Source organism: Megascapheus bottae, chromosome 12 (genome assembly GCF_031878675.1).
Source record: "Megascapheus bottae isolate mThoBot1 chromosome 12, mThoBot2.hap1, whole genome shotgun sequence".
In the NCBI taxonomy this organism is placed as follows: Eukaryota; Metazoa; Chordata; class Mammalia; order Rodentia; family Geomyidae; genus Megascapheus; species Megascapheus bottae.
In genome coordinates, this window is record NC_143520.1 from 12864466 (window position 1) to 12877952 (window position 13487).

General features: G+C 38.4%; 1 protein-coding gene across 1 annotated transcript in view; it reads left to right on the forward strand.

Annotated features, from left to right (window-relative positions):
• Lrp2 (LDL receptor related protein 2) overlaps window positions 1-13487 on the forward strand; it is a 176277-nt gene that overhangs the window by 25340 nt on the left and 137450 nt on the right. Inside the window, exons 2-4 of the mRNA XM_090342693.1 lie at window positions 4407-4514; window positions 5705-5827; window positions 6388-6504. Of these exons, the coding sequence (XP_090198819.1) occupies window positions 4407-4514; window positions 5705-5827; window positions 6388-6504 (348 nt within the window). The remainder of the gene's footprint in view (window positions 1-4406; window positions 4515-5704; window positions 5828-6387; window positions 6505-13487) is intronic.

The window sequence follows — 13487 nt, forward strand, 5'->3', positions numbered from 1 at the left end:
CCAGAAGTGGTGCTTTAGCTCCAGTGATAGAGTACTAGCCTTGAGAAATCCCAAGAATGATGTCCAGGCCCTGACTTCAAGCCCCAGGATTGGCAAAAAAGAACAAAAGAAATTATTAAAAATATGCTTTTCAGGGCTGGGAGTTCTAGCCTAGTGGTAGAGTGCTTGCTTAGCATGCACGAGGACTCAGGTTCAATTCCCTGGTACCACATACATAGAAAAAAACCACCAGAAATGGTGCTATGGTAAAGAGGTAGAGCTCTAGCCTTGAGAAAGGCCAAGGATAGTGCCCAGGCCTTGAGTTCAAGGCCCAGGACTGGCAAAAAAATTAAAAAAATATGCTTTTCAAAACCAAAATGATAAGCATTATGCCCAGAAAGCACAGAAAATTATGGACAAATTTTGAATAACTTTATGCTTGTTTCTTTTAGTTCAGTGATTTTATAATGTGGTTTATTTTATTTTTTGTAATGATATATGGGATATATTTGTATTTGGTTATTTGAAATTGGATAGGGAACGGGGGAAAACAAGATGAGGCGTGGGGGTGGGAGGGAGGGAAATGGGGACCAAGACATGTGAAAGGGTATCAATGTATGGGAATTAATGCAAATATCTGGCAAATATCATGTAACCCTTCTATTAACTACAATAAAAAATATATGAAAAAAAAGAAACACATAAAAAAAAAGCATTACCTACCTAGTGAGGGAGCTGAGACTTCAGAAGGGGTGGCATTTATTATCAGGCTCTAGTCAAAAAAACAGACTTTGCCATAGAAACTACCCTTAGTCACCTTTGAATATGTTCCATTGACTACCATTTACCCTTCTCTTCCATGAAGAGAATTTGTGGGTGTGTGTGAAAGAAACTAGCAAGGAAAGATGACGAGAATGAAGCTGTTATTAATATGATGCAGTAATTATCTCTTCAAAAACTTCAGTGAAGTCTTTTTATTTTTGATTTTTCTGGTTTTTCTTTTTCTTCCAGTAGATTTAAGATATTTCTGTTTAATATCCATGGTCTGTTCTGATATCTGACATATAAAGATTTCAAACAACTGATTTCTATAAAGAGGAGTGTTTATTGCCTGATAAATATGTATTAACTACCGTATGTATTCCGCACTGTGCCAGAGGCAGAAAATGATAGAGAAATGAGCTTCTCAATCCAGGGCTATTCTCTGCTTTGGACCCAGGCCACTGCTCCCTCCTCTTAGAACCAGCTGTTACCCTCACAGCTTATCTTCACCTTCTTAGTCCAATAATTTACCTGGAAGTATGGGATATGGCTATTTATTAAAAAAGATTATCCCAAACCTCCTTAAAAAATACATTTGATCTGGGCTGTGATGGCTCATACCTGTAATCTTAACTATTCAGGAGGCTGAGATCTGATGATCAAAGTTTGAAACCATCCTGGCTAGGAAAGTCTCTAACTACAGAAAAGCTGGAAGTAAAGCTGCGGTTCAAGTGGTAAAGCAAAAAAATTAAAAGAGAGTGCCAAGGCCCCAGGTTCAAGCCTCAGTACTAGCACACACACACACACACACACACACACACACACACACACGCACTACATTTGAGCTCTGTAAGATTTGGGAAACAATTGATATAATTTTTTTGAATGGATCAAAATTCTTTTATTTTTAATTTCCTTTTGTCACTTTCATTGTCAGAAAATTTTCCGTTTTTCAAGTTTTTTTTTTAATTGCAATATCAGTTGCTGAGTAATTTGTTCTCCACCCAAAGTATGAATGAGATGGATTCCACATCCATCTGTCCAATGAATAAACTTAGTCAATATGCAAGGCAAATTTGGAAAATGAATCAAAATTTTGCATTGGTACTTGAATTTAGTAGAAGAGAAAATGATTCTAGAGGAAGGGGACACAAGGTCAATGTGGTATGGATGGTGGCACAGAACTGGCAGATGCAAATCTCGGCTTTGCACTTTCTTGCTGGTTGATCATGGGCAATTTACAGAGCTGTTCTATGCCTCAATTTCTGTGTTTGTATATCTCATGGGCTTTTATTATGAGGATTGATATTAACCTTTACAAGGCTTGTTTAAAACACTACTTATTTAAAAAGCTACTTACTGAAAACAGAAAATAATGTATATTGAAACCAACTGAAATCAAAGCCACCTGCAGTGGTTATCAGATCTAACTTAGACTTTCTGACTATTGTTTTTTAAACAACACATAGTTTCTTTATAATAGAATGAATGATAAGCTTCTGACACCAGTTTTGGCTGGTTGAGAGGCCACCCAGTAATGATAAAATAGCTGTTTGTTTTTTTCTGGGGAGATATTTCTAAACAGTGGTCATTTTGGAGTTCGAACAGGCAAGGAAGTTACCATGGAAAAGGTGAATCTGACAAATGAATGATTATGGATCTCTTGATAAATTGAGTAAACTGGATGTGATGCATGACTTTAGATAATGGAGTGATTGAGAGATAAAGCGAAAACCAGCCTATAAAGAGTTACTTAACTACAGCATTTCCAGTCAGTTTCAGTTTTCAGTGTGTGTGTGATTTAAGCAACTGGCTTTGAGGTGTTTTAAAAAGAAATTGGGGTCTCTATTTTGTGTTTTTTTCCATGATGTATTTATAATGTGTGCTGCAAATGTTATTTTAACAAAAACAACCTGCCCCCTCAATCTGATTTGCAATAGAAGTTGCTTAAGAATTTGCAGTAATTTTATGTATTTTCAAAGCAGGCAGTATAGTGTCCTGCAAACTATCTTCTAGAAACTCGGTTTCTAAGTTTGTGCTTTTTATCCTGCAGGAATATGAAGTTTTTATAAGAAGACTAGCCTTCATGGTTGTTATAATTTTTCAATCACAGTGATTAGATAGTAAGGGAGACAAATGTATTACATTGGCTTACTAACAATAGACCTCATTGATAAAAGTGATTTAATGTATGTTGTGTTAATAGCTTAACCTCTGAAGCCCCTAATCTCCCATGGAAATATTGCTTTGTAGAACAAAATCCAATGAGAAGTTCTGGGATTCCAGAGTGAATTTGTACATTCCTCAGGGGCATTTTTGCAAGGGAGGTTGTTGTGTTTTAAAGGTAGTTGATAAGAGACCTGCACCACCAACCCCAGACCCGCACCACCAACCACCATCCTGCATTAGTCTATAGAGGTATTTGGGTGTATGTACTCCTGTACCAGCCGGTACCACCATTTAGCCAAGTGAAGTTTCTGACCATTTGCAGCATACATTATAAATCAGGATGTCACTACCAGACAATCAGATTTGAACATTCCATGAACAAAGTAGCCTATATTCCCTAGAATAGATCACTTCACTATGTTTATGTCACGCTGTCCATATGCCTGCATTTACACAAGTCAGAGAACTCATTGTTTATTTATTCTAGGAGTAGGTAATTGATCTGTGTATTTACCTAATTTGGAGTTCATTAGCCAAAAATCAAAGTGGACAATTTAGCATGAATGCTTTTATGGGAGCGAGGAAATAAAATTATTTGTCCAACTCTGAAAATGATTCCTCTATCCTTTGGGTTTGTGAAAGGATAATTTTGAGTCTTCTCCAAGTTGGGCTGGTATTGGCTGTTCACTAAAGAAATTTCCTATTTGGCTCACAATGCTTGGGAAGATTGCTGACCAGATATTTGGGGAAACTTAGAGGAAAATTGAATGAACTTAAGTGATACTCTCTTTCCAGTGACACTCTCTTTCCAGTGACATTGGGGGATGTCACTGCCACTTGGGGATGTGATAACTTTTAGGGCGAAATGTGTGCACTCTAGTTGAGGCTGAAAAATTCATTTTGCTTTAAAATATATTTTCATGCTGGGAATATATTTTGGTGGCATGCTTAGTTTAGAAAAATAATACAATAAAATATTTTTATTTGTGGAAATGACCTGTTAGATTTGGTTTAAAAATGGGTATTTCTCTTACTAGATAGAGAACTTGCATTAAAAAAGTATAAATAATATTGCAATCAAAATATTTCTAGTACTTAGATCTCCAGTTCTCTGGTTAGAAAACTTTAACTCTTAGTGCATCATCTTTCCTTTCTCTAAGTAAAAATATTTAGAACAAATACCTAGAGGTAATATGAATCAGATGAATAATTGCTGTTTCCATCTAAGTACACTCTAACCGACCTTCTTTTTGGACAAATGTCACCCTTCTTCCATGCTCTCTTAGCGTTCCCTTCTCATTCCCAGTAAAGGACCTTCTTACAGCCTCTCAACAAATATTTTACGTTTTCATTATGAAAATTTTTTCTAGATTTTATGAATTATGTGCATGCCTGTATTCATTGGAATAATTTTTCATTTTTATCCAGGATTTGAATTTCCTTAGTGAAACATTTGAAGTTTTCTGAACTGTCATTCTGTTTCTTGGGTATCATAGAATGTGACAGTGGACATTTTCGCTGTGGAAATGGACGTTGCATCCCTGCTGCCTGGAGATGTGATGGGACCAGAGACTGCTTGGATAATACAGATGAAACTGGCTGCCGTAAGTGGGGATGAGTCAGAGTAAGGTCTGTTTTGGGTAACCCAAGTGACTTGTGGTGAGTTCAGCAGTATCCAGAAGATCTGGGCTTTGATGAGAATTCCAGGTCTGGGCTGAATTCTTTTGAGAGCTACGGGTTGAGTCGAGAGTGGATGGCATCAATAGCAGTTTCATTCCCTTTTTCAGAAGGGGCTTAGTTTGTGTCAGTGTCTTTCTTACCCTTACCCTATAAACACAGTCTGTCATTGTCTATTATTGATTATTCACTGGAGAAGATTTCTGAGAAGGCAAATGTAATCCTTAGCTTTGTTACTGTATAAGCAAGATTTTATTTATTTATTTATTTATTATTATTTTTTTTTTTGCCAGTCCTGGGCTTGAGCTCAGGGCCTGAGCACTGTCCTTGGACTTTCTCAAGGCTAGAGCTCTACCACTTGAGCCTCAGCACCACTTCCGGCTTTTTTCTATGTATGTGGTACCGAGGAATCGAACCCGGGTCTTCATGCATGCTAGGCAAGCACTTTAACCACTAGGCCAAACTCCCGGCCCATAAGCAAGATTTTTATCCTCTGCTTTCGTTCAGGATTTTTTTCTCCTCTTTCACTTTTCCTCACCCCGCTTCCCTTCCTTCCTGGCCCTTCTTTTCTCTACTCTTCTTTTTCTCTTCTCAGTAATAACATAATAGCAGTGTTGATAATGACAGCAACCATTGCATAGCACTATTACTGGCATTTAACTTATTTTTTAAATGAGAAACCATGAGTTGAATATAGTCCCCATTTTATGATGCATACCTTAAAATTCAGAGAATTTACCAAGGATTCTAAGGTAAGTCAATTGTAAAAATAGTAAATAGTTGCTGCGTTTCCAAATCTCATGGATTTTTTTCACTTCTGCATGTTACTCACACTTAATTTTTACTGAAATTAAAAATGAAATCGAATAGTTCTGTTCTTAATTGGGGGGCATACCTATATCTCATTTTTTTATACTACCCTGGGTCACTAAGTTGTTTGATGCCATGACTGAGACTTATCTGACAGTAAATGTTTAGCAGACCCTACTAGAATGGTTGTTGACTATTTGCTTTCATGTCTATGGAGCAGGAACTGTCATCTATTCTTTGGAAGTACTGTTGGTGGTGTAAAAGGACAGGCATTTGCCATAATAGGCCCTGTTTTGATTTGTTTTAGCCCACTCCTCCTGCCAGACGGGCTATTTCCAGTGTCTGGATGATGGAAGCTGTATCCCTCACTCGTGGGTGTGTGACCAAGAGGATGACTGTCTGGATGGCTCAGATGAACATCAGAATTGCCGTAAGCATTTCACAAGAATCTTCTGTTTTGGGGATTCTAAAAACCTTTTATGTCACAGATAGGATCCATATATTGGGGTGGTTCTTTATGAGTGCTGAGCTGGTAAATGATTAATGTTAACGAGTTCATAAGCCAGAGACTACTATAAAGAAAAAACACCTCAAAGAACTCTCAGATTCCTGTCTTTCAGGAATAACCAGCAACACTGAAAAACCAGCTATCACTTTGGCAAGTATTCTTATTTTAGACGAGGTTATGAAGGAAGTCACTGTGTAGTATTCCTTCTCCTTGCCATGCATTGTTACAACACATGTTAAACATAGCACAATTGTCTAGCCTAGACACTGGGCTTTTTGGTTTTGTAATTCCTTTGCTTTTGCACTGTCAACTTAGCATGGTGGTAGCTGTCTGCTGCATCTAACTCTATGAACTTTATGTTCAATATGTGTTCTTACCTTTGTTTTCCATGTCTTCAATCATATTAGATAAATGTCAATAGATTAGTCTGTGTCAGATGGCAATTATAAACTAAGTGCTGTTTTTCCCTTTCTCCCTCACAGCTGGGGTAACCTGTTCAAGTCATGAGCTGACTTGCTCCAATGGTCATTGTATCCCAAGAGAGTATAGATGTGACCATGTGAGAGACTGCTCCGATGGAGCAGATGAGAAAGACTGCCGTGAGTCCCTCCTCTCTGTCTTTGCCCTGTTATTTAGTTTCACCTCTTTTCCTTTGGCATTTTAATCAATTTGTTAGATTTGTTGATGGACAGAAATGCTTACAATATGCCCCTTGTTGTTGAAATCTCTTGGCAGATTCTTTTGTGGATTAGTGGTGATGTTCTGATAGGGGTCTATTTTTAACCAGACATTCTAAGTTTATTCTGACTTACAGAATATCAGATTTGAAGCAAAAAAACCCCCCATTCACATTAATAGGGAATTCCTCAAAGGTCATTGGATATATGGACTACAGGAGTTAGTTTGGTCAGTGTTAATTTTTATTACATTGCCATGGGAAGTTTCTAGGTAAAAAGCTTCATATTTTTTCACTCTTTTTTTAATTATTATTATTTTTTTATTGTAATTAGTAAAAGGGTTACATGATATTTGCCAGATAGAAGGTGCATTAATTCACATACATTGATACCCTTTCACATGTCTTGGTACCCATTTCCCTCCCCCCCTATATTTTTTCACTCTTGTGGGTTCAGATTACTTTAGAAAATGTTGCATTTTAAAAACATCATTCCTAGACTGAAGATAGAGCGTGGTGGTAGAACATTTGCCTAATGTGCTCAAGACTTTGGATTCAACTTACAGCACTAAAAAAAAAAAAAAGAGGCATATAGCCTTCTAAGCACTTGCTACAAAATAATGCATACTATCCTAGCTACTCAGGAGGCTGAGATCTAAGGATCTCAGTTTGAAGTCATCTGGGGCAGGAAATTCCATGAAACTCTAGGATTCTAGTTTCAGTACAAGCTCCCCACCCAAGAAAAGTGCAGAACAGAAACAATTTGTTCATTATTGTCAATACATGCCAGTTCTCAACCTGTGCATACAGTAGCACTGAAACATTTAATAAAAACTATGCAAGATGGTCTTTTGATCAAGAGAAATAAATTATACCATTTGGGCCAAAGGGATGAATTTAGGGACAGCCCAGAGAACTAAAATGAAATCAAAATTACCAAACAAGGAAGGTTGTACCCCATAAAAATAGCCGGAGGCTGTAATCTAAAATCAGTTGGAGGAGCACAAACTCTGCCTAGGCTTGCTTTGAACCACAATCTTCAGATTTCAGACTCTTGTATAGTTAGGCATAAGCCAACAGCACCTGGCTTCTATTCTTTTTTTTTTTTCTTTTTAGTTTCTCTTTTTTTTTCTTTTTTATTGTAATTAGTAAAAGGGTTACATGATATTTGCCAGATAGAAGGTGCGTTAATTCACATACATTGATACCCTTTCACATGTCTTGGTACCCGTTTCCCTCCCCCCCCCCACACCCCCCACCCGTCTTGGTTTTCCCCCCTTCCCTATCAAATTTCAAATATCCAAATACAAATAAATTCAATATATTAGATAACAAAGTGAGATACTATACCAATATGAGATAACAAGGGACAGCAAAGGAGATGAGAGACAACATAGTACATTAAGGACAACAATCATTCATTATATGGCTTTTGTTTCACTATCCTGGAGGTCCTTTTAATTAGCTTCACATTATATGTCCTTATGTATCAAGATTTTGCTCTATTGCAAATCTCTGCTAGTAGAGCCCAAGGTTTCTACTGATTATGACGAATGAGGGAAACCATTGAGCCTAAGTTCCTTTGAGTCTGGCTTACTTCACTTAATATGATTTTTTCTAAGTCTTTCCATTTCCTAACAAATGGGGCGATGTCATTCTTTCTGACAGCAGCATAGAATTCCATTGTGTACAAATACCACAACTTGTTGATCCACTCATCAACTGAGGGACATCTAGGTTGGTTCCATATCTTTGCTATGGTGAATAGTGCTGCAATAAACATTGTTGTGCTAGTGGGTTTAGTATGTCCTTGTTTCTGGATAGTTGGGTAAATGCCAAGTAGTGGAATTGCTGGGTCATAGGGGAGTTCTATGTTGAGCCTTTTGAGGCACTGCCACACTGCTTTCCATAGTGGTTGGACGAGTTTGCACTCCCACCAACAGTGTAGTAGTGATCCCTCCTGGCCACATCCCCTCCAGCATCTGTTGTCATTCGTTTTCCTGATCCTGGCCATTCTAGCTGGAGTGAGGTGGAATCTTAGAGTTGTTTTGATTTGCATTTCTTTTATGACCAGAGATGTTGAGCATTTCTTCATGTGTCTATAGGCCATTTTTGTTTCTTCTTCAGAGAAGACTCTCTTTAAGTCTTTGGCCCATTTTTTAATGGGATGGTTGTTACTTTGGAGGTTAGTTTTGGAGTGATTCAATTTTTTGAGTTGTTGATATATTTTAGATATGAGGCCTTTGTCCGTTGTTTGGTTGGTGAAGATCTTCTCCCACTCTGTAGGCTTCCTGATTAGTTTACTAGCTATGTCCTTTGCCATACAAAAGCTCTGCAGTTTAATGCAGTCCCACTTATCCAGCCTTTCTCTGATTTGTTGTGATTCTTGGTCCTTATTAAGAAAGTTTCGACCTGTGCCAAGGAGGCCTAGTGTATCTCCTATTCCTTCCTGTAGAGTTTTCAGTGTGTCAGCTTTTACCTCCACGTCTTTGATCCATTTGGAGTTAATTCTAGTGCAAGGTGACAAAGAAGGATCCAGCTTTAGTTTTCTGCAGGTGCTTAACCAGTTCTGCCAGCACAACTTGTTGAAGAGGCTGTCTTTCTTCCATTCTATTTTTTTGGCTCCCTTGTCAAAGATTAGGTGGCCATAGGTCTGTGGTTTAATATCTGGGTCCTCAGTTCTATTCCATTGGTCTTCAGGCCTGTTCCTGTCTGGCTTCTATTCTTACTCTCAATGGGCGAAATGTTTGCATGTGTGAAAAGCAAAGATATGTGCCTTAGTGGACTCAGATTTATGCTGTAGCCTTATCATTACCATTGGTTGTACATTTTTATTTTACTGATGTTTTTGAATACTGGGGACCCAGGGCCTTTCAAATGGCAGGCAAATGTTCAACTGCTGAGCCACACACCCTTAGCCCTGGAGTTATACAACTTAAAGACTTAAAAGTTCTCTAATCTTAGGCTGGGAGTGTGGCCTAGTGGGAGAGTGCTTGTCTAACATTCACAAAGCCCTGGGTTTGATTCTCTGGTACCACAGAAAAAATAAGGAAGTGGTGATCTGGCTCAACTAGTAGAGTGCTAGCCTTGACAAAGCTCAAGGACAGTACCCAGACCCTGAGTTCAAGCCCCAGGACTGACAAAAACAAAAACAAACCCCTCCAAAAATTAAAAAAAAACCAACCTTCTCTAATCTTTTTCCCATTGCATGCTATTTTATTCATTCACTTATTCATGCATCATTCATTCATATTTTGAGAGAAAGTATATGCCATTTGTTTTTCCATTTCCCATAATAGAGTTCTTGGTATAGGTATATTCTGGCATGATTTCCACCAAACATGCTCTCTTTTGAAGGAGATTTAGTGTTTCCAGTATTTGTTTCCCTTCATTTAGGAAAATTATAGAGAGCATTCATAGACTTAACACTGGCAATTGTAGAGAAGGCAGTGTGTATCTAGAGACCATACGCATTGAAGCAAAGGAAGAAAATAGTCTGGATTAACAACAGTGATAAGTGGCATGTTTTACAGCATTTTGTAATTTCAGACCATCATATACATTCCCCTTATCTTTATTAGGTTGCTGTATGAGAATATCAGGGCAGGCATTATTATACTCTCTTATAAATGAAGAAATTAAGCCAGGCACTATTGGCTCAGGCATGTAATCCTAGCTGCTCAGGAGGCTGAGATTTAAGGTTTGAAACCAGCCTAGGCAGGAGAGTCCATGAGACTTTCTCCAGGATGTCCATGAAACATCTCCAATTAACAACCAAAAAATCCAGAAGTAGAGCTGTGGCATAAGTAGTAGAGTGCTAATCTTGGGCCAAAAAGGTCAGGAGTAGTGTCCAAGTTCTGACAAGCACCAGGAGTGGCACAAGAGAAAAAGGGAGGAAGGAAAGAAGGAAGGAAGGAAGGAAGGAAGAAAGAAAGAAAGAAAGAAAGAAAAAGACTTCAATGGATGTAGACTGGCTTGTTCAAGATTGTATGGGAGAGAGCCAGGATGCAGGATGTTTTCTGATCCTAAATCTGGTGACTGTTCTTCATGAAGGACTTTATTTATAGAAGGGAAAAGACCCATACTGTATTTCAGTCTGACAGAGCATTAGAGGCTTGTACTGCCAGCCAAAAGGCTGTGTCTTTATCCCTTAGCTGCAAGTGGAGCGCTGGGCACCGTGGTTCATGCCTGTAATCCTAGCTACTCATGAGGCTGAGATCTGAGTATTGTGATTCAAAGTCATGAAAGTCTGAGAAACTCTTATCTCCAATTAACCACCAGAAAACCAGAAGTGGGGTTGTGGTTCAAGGGGTAGGGCAGTAGCCTTGAGCTAAAGAGCTCGGGGCAGTGCCCAGGCTCAGAGTTCAAGTCCCACGACTGACAAAAAAAAAAAAGCCCAAGTGGATGAAAATGAATGCTTTATTGCAAATACAGTGGGACTGAAGGTTGGGGAATGAAAAGCAGCTGAAATGCACTGCATGAAGCTTTTCCTTTTAAGCTCTTTGCAGCCAAGTCTATAGCTGTTGGTACCTGGCCTCTGACTTAGCCAGTAGACCTTCTGGAACAAACTGGGTAGGATAAGTGCCCACAGTGGCCATGATAAAAGAGAATGATGGGAAGCAACTGAGCTGTATAAAAAACCTGAGTAGGAATTTTTAATAAAATTCTTCAGTTTTTTTCTTTTGGTATAACTAAGTGATGAAATAGGACTCCTTGAGGAAAAGAACCAGATGTATAGCTCATTGTTTTAAAAAATGATTAAGTTTCAAACTTGTGGGTTTATTGAGGCCCCAAAATGAATTCCACATGTTAGGGTTTTACAATGGGGTTTTTGAGTATTTATTTATTTATTGGCAGTACTGAGGTTTGAACTCAGGACCTTGTCCTTGATAGACAGGTACTCTACTACTTGAGCCGTACTCCATCTGCAATTAATTATTTTTCACTGTTTTACCCAGCCATAATTATTTGTTGTTATGTTTTATTTTGGATGAGTATTGTGGAGAGCTCACAAATCTGAGGAAATAAGTCTTCGTACTTCTTTGTTAGGGCTTTGATCTGGTCATACCCAGAGAGACACAAGGACATGAATGATGATCGGAAGAGTGGCTCAGTTGGTAGAGTACTAGCCAATGGTGATAACATCAGGTACCTTGTTCAAGTCCCATTCTCTGACAAAAAAAAAGAACAAGGAAAGAGGAAAATACCTGAATCACCAAAGTTCTTATAAAGTGCCAGTTGCGAAGGGACAGGGCGGACCCCATTTTGTTTTCCCATGTTTGTTGTTGTTGTTGTTGTTGTTGTTGTTTTGCTTTCCCACTTGGTCTATAGCTCTTGTAAAATCCAGGAAAGAGAAGTTTTACTCACCCAGCCTCACTCATGCCCTTACTCACTTTCCACATGAGTACTGTGGAAAACAAAAAGCAGTCCTGAGAGACAGGATACCTTTCTTCTACCCAAAAATATTAGGAGCCAGAATTTTAACCTAGATTTGAATTACTTGCCCTCCAGATATGCCATTAATTAATTATTTCTTTTCTTTTCTTTTTTTTTTGAAATAACTTCTCTCCATTCCCACCTCATTCCTTGTATAAGCTGGGCTCAAACTCCTGACCCTCTTGCCTTTGTCTCTAAAGTGCTATGATTACATACATGAACTACCACACCTGACACAGTATCTTTACTTATGGATGTTTATAAAGTATTTTCTGGGGCTGAGAATATGGCTTAATGGTAGAGTGCTTGCCTAGTATGCATGATTCCTTAGTACTACATAGACAGAAAAAGCCAGAAGTGATGCTATGGCTCAAGTGGTAGAATGCTAGCCTTGAGCAAAAGAAGCTCAGAGACAGTGCCCAGGCCCTGAGTTCAAGATCCAAGACTGGTTAAAAAGAAAGCATTTGGGCCAGGAGTTTGGCCTACTGGTAGAGTGCTTGCTTAGCATGCACGAGAGCTAGGGTTCAACTCCTTGGTACCACATACATAGAAAAAAGCCGAAAGTGGTACTGTGACTCAACTGGTAGAGCTCTAGCCTTGAGAAAGCCCAAGGACAGTTCTCAGGCCCTGAGTTCATAGCCCAGGACTGGCAAAAAAAAAAATCCTTAAAAAAAAAAGCATTTTTTTCCCTAAAGGTTACTTAAGTGCTTTATTGCTTTAAAAATTACTGCTAAAGCCTTTTATTATGGAAGGTTTTTAACCTATATAAAAGCAGTTGGTTTTTATAATCTCATTTATCTAAATCCATCTATTTCTCTCCATTATTTTGAAGTAATTCTCAAAATCATATAAGTTTATCTGTATTTTAATATTTTTCTCTAGAACGTAAGGACAACACATAACTACACTGTTATACATAAAATAAATTTCTGTTGGTTAAAAGAATTAGATATCCAATCAGATTTTTTGGTGTCATTTATTGGTTTGTTCATAAATGTTGCTGATTGGTCATTTATTTATTTAGAAAACTTGTCCCTCATAATAGTTAGATTTATCAAATGAGAATGTAAGGTTAGGGCTGGAGGCATGGCTCAGGTATGAGCAGAAAACAGTGGACCCTGAGTTCAAGTCCTAGTCCTGGTGGGGGGAGGGGAAGGACAAGATGGTAGCTGGTAGCTCACACCTGTAATTGTAGCTACGCAGGAAGCTAAGATCAAGATTGTGGTTGAAAGCTATCCTAGACAGAAGAAAACTCCATGAGACATCTCCAACTAACTAGCAAAAAGCAGGAAGTAAAGGTGTGGCTTAGGTTGTAGAGCACTAGCCTGGAGTGGAAAATGCTAAGCAAGAGATGGAGTCTCAACACCCCCTCCCATGTGCACATATACAAAACATTGGGTGCACAGTTATATTTGCTTTTAAAGTAAATATTCCCAAATATTATATTCAGTGTATCTGACAACTCATCTC